Raw genomic sequence first — 10,682 nt, 5'->3', positions numbered from 1 at the left:
GGACTATGGACTCGGAGAAACAAACAGGGTTTTAGAGGAGAGGGGGGAGGGGGGTTTGGTTAGCCCGGTGATGGGTATTAAGGAGGGCACGTACTGCACGGAGCACTGGGTGTTATACGAGAACAATGGATCATGGATCACCGCATCAAAAACCAATGATGTATTGTATGGTGACTAACATAATAAAATTAAAAAAAAAAAAAAAAAAAAAAAATCCTGCCTGTAATACTTGTCCTTCAGTGGTTTTGAGGATTAAGATCCAAGGTAATTAGTGAGCACCTGCTAAGCAGGAGATGCAGGGCGGTTGGAGTCCACGTGGGAGAGTGCTGTGTGCCACGCTATGGAGGCTGTAAGGGGGGAGCTCACAGTGGTGGCTGTGGGATGCTGAGAAAGCACAGGATACCGGTCCTTGGTGCCCCTAGGAGAGAACCGAGGTGCTGTGGGCTTGCAGAACTAGGGAGGAGTTTCAGCCATTCACAATGGAGTGAGAGGACATTCAGCTGGGAGAGGAGGTGGGGTCATCACAGGCTCCGGGGCACCACTGTACCCTGGAAATCGGAGGAAGGATGAGTGGACGGGATAGAGAAGCATGAGGCACGGCAGAGAGATTTTGGACCACAGAAAATAAGACAAAAATAGCGGGGCTTGCTCCCTCATTTACAAGCATGGCGTAAAATGCACGATGCTATATTCATTTTTTCTGAATGGACCTCTTCTGTTGGGAAGGACATTTGGCCAGCCAAAATGTAGAGTCTGTATATACAGAAATAATGGCATTTGGCAGTTCCAGCATCAGGAATAAACATCCCCTTTGTCTTGAAACTGTTAAGATCATGTGCTGAAGTACAACGGACTATTTAAATATGCATATGGGAAAGGCAGAAAACTTGTTACAATACAGATATCAGTGGTTTGTTGGTATGGGTTTCTGCGGCCATTTAAGCAAAACAACGACAACAAAAGGAGAAGTAGGAATACTTGAAATAAGAAATAAGATTGTAATGCTCAAAAGAATGATAACATCAAATTCAGTTGTCTTCCAGAATACGTGGCGATACCTTTCTCCCCTGCAAATTCAGTATTGACAGCCAATCTAGAAAAAATGTCTTTTTATCTGTTTACCTGGCAAGGCCTTGCACATATAAGGATGTAAAGGAGCTTAAGAGATGAGAAAGAGAAAGGCAGATGTTTGAAGGGGGTGTTTGTTTACAATTAGGATTTTCTGTGCGTGCATATTTATTGACAGAGAAAGATGTTCACAAGATACTGAAAAAAAAAACAGCTGGTTACAAGACAGTGTTTAAGCAGCCATTTAAAAATAAATATATGCATGGAAAAATATATATGGAGAAGAAGATAGTAGATATACAACCCATATGCCGTTGGAGAGTAAGTGCTGCAACTAAAGGACAAGAGGGAATATATTTGATTATTGCTCCGTCTGCAGTGCTTTGCCTCGGGACGGGCACGATGTACTCAAAACAAACACTTTGCAAAAACAACGGAGTCTCTAGAAGTGGAGTTCCTGATGGTTTTCACCTTGTTCCTCATTTTGTTTTTATATTTTTTCTAATTATCCTGCTTTGTTAATGTAATGAAAATTAAAAAATAAGATTATTTTCTTTTCGTTTAATTTAAGATGTAGGTATTTGAGGTCCAGGAAGGGAGTATTCAGCCGTCCTGGCCTGTCACGTGACGCTCGTCGCGGCTGACAGCGCAGATACAGGTGCATGTTGGGAATCAGCCGTTCAGTAAATACTTGCCCGGGGAGGTAGTGCAGAGCTAGCAATACGGTAGTGAAAAAAATAAGAATACCATTAGGTGGGGCGCCTGGGTGGCTCAGTTGGTTAAGCGACTGCCTTCGGCTCAGGTCATGATCCTGGAGTCCCGGGATCGAGTCCCGCATCGGGCTCCCTGCTCGGCAGGGAGTCTGCTTCTCCCTCTGACCCTCCTCCCTCTCATGCTCTCTGTCTCTCATTGTCTCTCTCACAAAATCTTAAAAAAAAAAAAAAAAATTTAAAGAATACCATTAGGTGGAAGTTGAAGAATGAGTGTGCAGTAGTGAGAGGCTCTCCTTTAATTCATCAGTTGCTCTGTCGTTAATTAAGCATGTTGTTTGCCTGTGTCAGGAGCACAGAGCATTGGAATCCTTGGAGGAAAGAGACCAAGTATGTTTTGTTAGTGATGAATTCCTATCACCTCACACAATGGTTGGGATCCTTTTTTTTTTTTTTTTTTGAATGAATGCATTTTATGCAAGCATGAATGAATGAGAAACTTCTGCTAGCCATGAAGGCTGCTCTTCCGAAGACCTAACAGTAAAGCTGGAGGTGAGGAGTCCAAGGGATGGTATTGAACATTTTGTTTCCTTAATTTCCTTTTAAAAACTCTGCATGGGTTCAGTTAGGGAGTACAAAGGACTGATGTGGGATTGGCAGCAGACCAGGAAGAGGACACAGCTGGAGTAAAGCTGCTGAAGTCGCTGAGAAAGATCGTAGGGTGGGGGTGATGGGACGCTTAGCCAGTTCAAGTGGAGCATGTGGGTTGTGAGCATGACCGGAAGTGCAGGTAAAACTGAGCGGGGCGGAGTGTCCTTACAACGTGAAGCTCAAGAAGGCAGGCGGGCTGCAAGCTCCGAATGCCTTTGCTGTTCCCTGCTGGGAACCCAGCACATGTCACAGTGCCTGATACCGAAGCACATGTGCAGTCTTTCTCGTGTGAATGAATGAATGAACTAATGAACAAGAACCAAGGGGATAGGCTGAGAGCTTTTCTGGGTTCCAGGAGAGACCAGGTCAGTGTTTTGGGGAGTTGATGTCTGATATACAGGACGGGACATACCAGAAAGCTTGATGTTTGTGGCAGTCCTGACCTGAATCCATCGCCCAGCAAGGACTCTAGTAAACGGGGCTAAAGCAAAGGGGCCGTGTACATCAGGACAGAGAATCTTCTGCGCATGTGAGGACCTGCACGTGAGGACATGGCCTTCTGCACGTGTGAGGAGCTGCCCGTGAGGACCCGAAGAGCTCAGAGCACTAGGATCTGGGAGTTGAGAGGAAAGGGGGAGGGTAATGTCGGACTGATACCCACCTGCCCTGTTGAGTTTCAGGTGGTGACGGTGTCGGTACGGCCTGCACCTGAGGGCAAAGATGCACGACCCGGGAGCCAGGCAGCAACAGATGGTGATGGAGACTGTACGAGCAGATGCTCATTTAAGGCATTAAGTACGGAGGACAGACACAGGAGGCAACAGGTAAAGGACATGCTGTAAACCATCATTTAGAAGATGGAAGTTTCAAAAGAGTTTAATGCAAACCCAAGAGAGCTACAAGGAGAAGAAATGACCCACAGTGTTGCAAGCACTTCACAATGAAAGAAAACTGAATCTATTCATTGCAATTGGTCAAGAAAGAACTGGAATGTCCTAAGGAAAGAGTATGCCGATGGAAGTAAAAATTTATCACAGAATACGAAACTGGATTTTAACCATTTAAAAGGGAGCAATGAACCAAAATATCTTTTCTCTTGGAGTTGCCATTAGCTGTTTCCAGGCAAAAGATTTATCAGTGAATGTATTGTAACTGTGCAGCCTTTCCCCACTATTGAACTATTTAAATACCACTTTTAATAAGGGTGAAAAAGCTACTGGAAGCCTTGCTTTTTAAATTTAGTGCACTGCCTAATGAAGGACACTTCTGTAAACAGAAAAAAAAATATATTGGGTTATAAATACATCATAGTGATAAGGCTAAGATACACAAAAGCAATTTCCTATCAAAATAGTCAGCTTACCTAGGATACTTAAATATCCCTGCTGGTCTTTATCAGGGGAATAATAGGTTTGCTGTACTTAGTTATATTGATTCAACGTGAATGAATGTAAAATCATATTTCTGTGTAGAAAGGAAAATTTTTATAATCAACTGCCTCAAATTAATTTTGAACTCTTCATGTATTTGTAGTTTGCATTTATTTTACTAGGTTGCTTTACATAATATTTGATATTATAAAATCAGTCAAGATTTCAGTGATTCTGGAGCTAGTGAGTTTTAATGTATATTTGTGGATTAACCAGGTTCCATGGGAGTTTGAACAGATGGTTTTCTTGGGCACTGTTTAATTTGGTGGCATTTTTGCAGTAGGTAAAATTAGGCATCTTTGCAGTAGGTAAAATTAGGCAATTAATATCATTCATCATGCACGGTTTGGGTGGGTCAAAAATTGCTAGCATAGAGATTTAAAAAAAAATAATTCTGGATGTCTACTTCTTTAGATAAACAAATCCATAATCAAAAATCGGCTTTGCTTCAGATGGGATATTTATAATAAAAGGTGCATGGAATTCATATATGAAGGTATCACATTCATACATCAAAAATTTTTCGGACTGTAAATTATGGCCAGATCATAAGAGCAGTAAATGGTCATTCATAAGTCTCCACTGGCTCAGTGAAAAAGGTATTATGGTTGGTGGCCAGGTCTATAAAATTTTCTTGTATCATTTTTGAACAACCTTGTACAACCACACTTTATTTCCTTTGTGTTGGATAGTCTTGAAGGATTTCTAAAAGATTCTGTATCCTGTTTTTGGGTACATAGGAGACTGTCATTCAAAAAGCATCCCAAATTGAGGCCGCCAGATGTTTCCCTCCATAGTAAATCAGAGAATAAGCATAGTTTGAATATTCTGCATAAATTTACATATCGATGTCAAGAGTCCCTAACTCCAATTATGTAAAATAAAATGAATTAGTGCAGCCTACTGCAAAGCCCATATTCAAATCCAGCATTCAGGGCAAGATAGCCTGGAAGTACCTAGCACATCTTAAAGCCAATTAGCTCAATTTCTTCTGGGAATAGGAGGGCTGGGCAAACACACCTACCTGGGCACATCAAGGAGATCCCGGACATAGAAGGAGGCACTCAGACAGAGAATCAAAGTCAAAGCTGATCTGTCCTGAGCTCTGTGGTTTGTGCTCTTTCCCAGTGAAAATTGCAACTGCATTTATTTACAGATCCTGCAAACACATTCTTGTTTTTCTCATGCTCCTGCGAGAACTGAGTGGTCCTCATTGTCCTTTGGTTAGAGTTCCGTGTCTAGCCCCAAGGAGCAGCCGAGAGGACAGCCAGCACACCTTCCTGGTGGTAAAACCACTGCGTTTTCCTGACTTGGCATTTACAGTGCTATGCGCCGCCTGGACCTTTCCCCTCCCTTTACTGGCCTTGCGCGATTCTGATCAGTCCCCAGTATCAGTTTGGTCCACTACACACGCTTAGGCTCTGTAGTCGAGGGAGCTTCTTCTGCATTTCAAGTTTGGGTGGGTAGCCTTGGTCGAGTTATTAATCACCCTGAGGCTGGAATTTCTCATGGGGGCGTGAAAAGACGAGATGTTTTCCTGTCTAGTGTCCATTATAAAGATTAAGTAAAATATCGTTGCTAAGCGTCCAAAAGATAGTATATAGCCAAAAAAAAAAAAAAAATCCACTAGCTTTGCTCCTTTCCTTTGAGACTCAGTCCAGGTGTTCATCAAATAAGTCTGTCTATGGACTCAGGGTAGCCAGGTGCTGCCTACCTTTGGGTCTCTGTTCTGTTGCACTTGTTTGCTATTTGTGTCCTGAGGGCCTGGCATACAATAGGCCCTCCTTCTGTGGCTGCTGGGCTGTGGGAGGTGGTAGCAATGGCCAGACAGAGGTGACACTTAAAGCAAGATGTGGATGATCGGAATTGTGGAAATGTATGTACATGGCAAGCGGGTATCTCATCTCCGTCTTCGGTGTGATTTGAATTTACTTCAAGGTAACTGGAAGAACTGATGCAGTTCCAGCATTCGTAAAAGGAAAAAAAAAAAACCATTTAGAGGAGGCTCTGCCCCATCTGTCTGCCCCACATCCTCTATGTCAAGGACAAAATTGGGAACTCCGTTTGAAACCAGCATTGGAAATAGATGTTTGTGAGTGTCACGTTAAATTAACCTGGGGGAAAATCCTGGGAAAGATCTGAGTATTTCATGTGGATTGGTCCCCTGTGCTCTGGCACAGACCGGCTTTAAGTGGAGACAGCTCTAGGCCTCAAAAAATGTCCTACTAATATGTATATCCGGGGCGCCTGGGTGGCTCAGTTGGTTAAGCGACTGCCTTCGGCTCAGGTCATGATCCTGGAGTCCCTGGATCAAGTCCCGCATCGGGCTCCCTGCTCGGCAGGATGCCTGCTTCTGCCTCTGACCCTCCCCCCTCTCATGTGCTCTCTCTCTCTCATTCTCTCTGTCTCAAATAAATAAATAAAGTCTTTAAAAAAAAAAATATGTATATCCGAAAAGGCAAAGGCATTCTACCCCAGTTAATCTAGACGAGTGCTCTCCAAACGGGCATGCAAACTGTAGATGAAGTGCACAAGATGATCTACTGGGTTGAGAAAAAAAAAAAAACCCTCAAGCTTGGATTAGTATTTTTATCTTACTCTTTTAAAGTTTCTTTTTGGATGCGTTTATTATGTATCATATAGTAGAACATGTGTCTAACGAATGCGTATGTATACACGGGGGACTCCATTGTTGAAGTGATCAGGGTAAAGATGGTTTAGGTCACTAACAGAACTGTCTTTCTTCTCGCAGACTGCAGTTTTGTACTTGCTCACCAAAGCTAACTTCAGCATGCTCAAAAGGAAGCAGAGCTCCAGGGTGGAGGCCCAGCCGGTTACTGACTTTGGTCCCGATGAATCTCTTTCAGACAATGCTGACATACTCTGGATTAACAAGCCAGTAAGTTTCTTTTTTGAAGAAGGGAGAAGCGCATGCTGATACAAAGGAAATTTGATTCATATAATTCAAAAATCACGTACCTTTGGCTTTGAAATGACTGTTTGAGGTGCAGTAGAATATGGATGAGTCTCAGAGTCTGGAAGTGGAGAATAATTCAGATGAAATAAAGTGGTGTCGCGGGGAGTTATTCACATAGGAAGGTCTGCTAGGTGGTCTGCTCCCACTTTTCCCCCTCCGTGCATGCTGTCCTCAGAGTCACGCCATGCAGCGATAATGCTCCTTCTCAGTCTGAGCCAAAGCTGGAGTCCCAGATGAGTAATCTCTTCTATCATACTTCCTTGACTTAGAGTTCTCAGCATGCATGAATGTGTGAGGTGATCATCAAATGTTTGGAATTAAAGGTCGCTGTCTGAGTTGCAAGTGTTGAGTAAAAGTAAAGGTTAATGAAATAGTGGGTAGTGTCTCTGAAGAATTCCGTCACCTTCTCTGCCTAATGAAGCTGATGAGACCTTGAGGGGAACCCTGGGGTAGATTGTGTAGCAGCCAGAGGGTGGAACAGCATGTTCACGGCTCTCAGAAGCTCAGCCCAACCCCGGAGAGTAGGCGCCCCTTCTGTACGAACTCCCAGCCGAGGCTGAAGCAAGGGAATAAACTGTTCCCCTCGAGCTGATTGTCTTTCCCTTGACCGGGATAAAGGTCATCTGCCCGGGCTCCCTGCCCTTTCCAGTCTTCTCCATCTCATCTGCCCTCCAGACTCCGTGTCCAGCATGCTCAGATTTCCTCCTGCATTTCCATTTCTGTTCACATTGCCCTTCTGCTTTATAGTCGCTGAAACATCTCCCTCACCTACATTTCAAATTAAAATGTGTTAGTTGTACAGTGAGGACTTTTCCTATTCTGGCTCTAACTGCCTGGCCAACTGTTCTTTCCTGGATCTGCACACTGGCCACTTGAGCCTCATCAGCGTCTTCCTGCTCCTCCAAAATGTCCAGCCAGTTCACGTTGCTTCCCTGCCTGGAGGCCTTTCCCAGCCTTTGATGAGTCAGTCCTCCTGACCCATTAAAGGCTGGCTCAGATGTCAGCCCACCCCTGTCGGCCTCTGAACGGTTCCTCATTTGACCCTCTCCACCACACACAGAACGAACCTCTTCTCTTTCCATTTATCCTATTTTACAATTGTATGTAAATAAAAATGTATATTGCATATAAATATAAATGTGTTATGCATATCAGACTGCTAAATAGTGATGAGTCAGAAACGCGTTTAACATTTTTGTGGCCCCAGAGCCCCACAGAATTTCTTACACATAGAAGGTCTGCCATTCCTGATTAGAGAATTTAACAGGATGGAGAATAAAGCATTCACTAACTTCTTAGTGTCCTTCACATATAAGGCTTTTTGAGAACCTCTGAGGAAGGTACCATCATAGATGTAGCCTTGGATGCACTAACTAAAACGATTAATGCTTAGTTAGGATTCTTTCTTTAAATTCAAAATAGATTTATTGTGGAAGAACCCATCTTTTGAAGCTCTTTTGTGTAATTAGATCCTTTGTGTTGGAGATCCAGATGGGGCTAAATTTGCACACTGGTATTTATTGAAGGGCATCCAAATTGCATGAAAAGGACATCAACACTTAAAATGAATTGAGTCATCAGTGACTTACATGATATAGAATTAATGGCCTTATGTCTTCATGCAAACATTGTAACTGTCAGATTAATATTATAACCCACTCACCAGCCTACAAATGTCTGAGTCTCCTCACAGTTCTGACAGTCTTTTTGATTTTTCATCATGGGTGCTTGCTAGTTTGCATAGCTGAGAAGATACCTACCTTGAAACTGTGACATCTTTTTCAGGGGCGGTAGTATAATATTAAAGGATTAACATGACTGCAGATACATCCAACACTGTCAATAAATAACACATTTAAATTATGTTTAAGAATTGTGTACTGATTAATTAGCTAGTAATATTAATTGTGTGGGGGTAGCATTCAGAAGCAATGAATATTTTTTAGCCTAGGTGTTAGTTTTTGTAATAAAATATTATATGTAGGTGATCCTATTTCCTATACATACACACATGTATGTGCACACACGTGCGTATACATGTTTATCTTTTTATTTCTACATCTTTATGTTGAAGTTGAGGAAAATATTCAAACAGCATGTGCATTCCTAGAATTGCGGAAACTTACCTTTTGGAATTTTGGAAAAGCTACCAGGGCTAAATTTGTACAGAATGTTCTCTAAAATAGAGAGGAAAGTCCATTTATTATCTTTTGAAAATGTAGGATGTCAGATTTTGAATATATTTTTTTATACGAGAATGTTACATTTAAGATACAAATGGAAAGAAAATCGGACACATATGAAGTGGTATGTATCAAGTCATTTTTAAAAACATTGGCAATCCAGGAGGATAAGCCATTGTGCTAGCTACCAGGGATGTTACGTTAAGTAAAATATAAGTCTCCAATTCCAGGTGCTCATAGTATATAAAAAGTATAAAAGTGAGGTACTGACCCATGTTTTAATGGGATCGGAATCTCCTTATGTTGTGGCCCGATGCCTTGGAAAGCTCAGAGCTACTGAAGTAGCCTGCCCAGGTTCACAGTGAGCCCTTGGCTCTCATTAACTGCAGGAGCACAGAAAAGTCTCTTAACCTTTCCTTCCTTTCAGCATGTGGAAATTAGGCTGCTTTCAGAATTAAATGATGTAAAATACGTGCAAATATTTAGCACATTATATGCACTTAACAGATACGAGTTTCCTACTCTCTCTTCTCCATGTGGGTGAGATATTTGAATCTCGAGATCATATTTTCCAAATGGTGTGGTTTATAACACAAGTTTAAGATCTCATTTTATGGTGTCAAATGATAACTTTGGACCGATTTTGCAGTGGGTTCACTCTTTGCTGCGCATCTGTGCCATCATCAGTGTCATTTCCGTCTGTATGAACACGCCCATGACCTTCGAACACTACCCTCCTCTTCAGTATGTGACGTTTACTCTGGATACTTTGCTGATGTTTCTCTACACGGCAGAGATGATAGCAAAAATGCACATCCGGGGCATTGTCAAGGTGAGTGTTCTAGAACCAAAATGCCTTGAACATCTAAGTTTAATAGTATTTTCAGAATAATTCCTTTTTTTTTTTTTAAGATTTTATTTATTTATTTGAGAGAGACAGAGATAGCGAGAGCAGGAACACAAGCAGCGGGAGTGGGAGAGGGAGAAACAGGCTTCCCGTGGAGCAGGGAGCCCGATGTAGGGCTCGATCCCAGGACCCTGGGATCATGACCTGAGCTGAAGGCAGCCGCTTAACGACTGAGCCACCCAGGTGCTCCAGAATAATTTTAATCAAACAAAACATCTCTTTATCCATACTGAAGCTTTTAAAAATAGGGCATAACTCCAGAGATTGGTGAAAATATGATGCATAAGAACATTTAAAAAGTGAAATAAATTGTGTAAGACACAAAGCCTTGAGATATCCAGGAAGGAGAGAGATATTCGGACTACAGGCTTCATGGCCAGAATAGGGTCAATTATGCCACCTATGGGTGAACCCATGGCCTGGCACAGTGACTAGCCCAAGCGTGGCACCTGTGGATTTATGGGATGCCCAATAAATGTTACATGATAAAGTTACAATGTGACGATATTCAGGATGTCATTAACCTGAAATGTTCTGAAGATATAATGGGGTGAAAAGAAAGGGCATGAGGTGGAAAGCAGGAGTATAAGAAAAGCAAATGGCACCATTGGGAGACAAGAAATAAATAAAAGAAAAAGGAAAAGAAAGAAAAAGCAAAGAAAGAAAAGTTCTGTCAGAGGATATTCCTTCTATATATTACTAACCTTCACACAGAGGATAAAAATAGGTAGATGATGCTGTCTCTCTGAAATATTT

General features: G+C 42.2%; 1 protein-coding gene across 1 annotated transcript in view; it reads left to right on the top strand.

Annotated features, from left to right (window-relative positions):
- NALCN (sodium leak channel, non-selective) overlaps window positions 1-10,682 on the top strand; it is a 282,810-nt gene that overhangs the window by 10,160 nt on the left and 261,968 nt on the right. The window contains exons 2-3 of the mRNA XM_081815176.1: window positions 6,612-6,758; window positions 9,669-9,851. Coding sequence (XP_081671302.1) covers window positions 6,651-6,758; window positions 9,669-9,851 — 291 coding nt within the window. The 5' untranslated portion in view covers window positions 6,612-6,650. The remainder of the gene's footprint in view (window positions 1-6,611; window positions 6,759-9,668; window positions 9,852-10,682) is intronic.

This window comes from Leptonychotes weddellii, chromosome 3 (assembly GCF_054177405.1).
Source record: "Leptonychotes weddellii isolate Sample4059 chromosome 3, ASM5417740v2, whole genome shotgun sequence".
Classification (NCBI taxonomy): Eukaryota; Metazoa; Chordata; class Mammalia; order Carnivora; family Phocidae; genus Leptonychotes; species Leptonychotes weddellii.
Note: the sequence above shows the minus strand (reverse complement) of the source record. Positions and strands in the feature narration are given on the sequence as shown.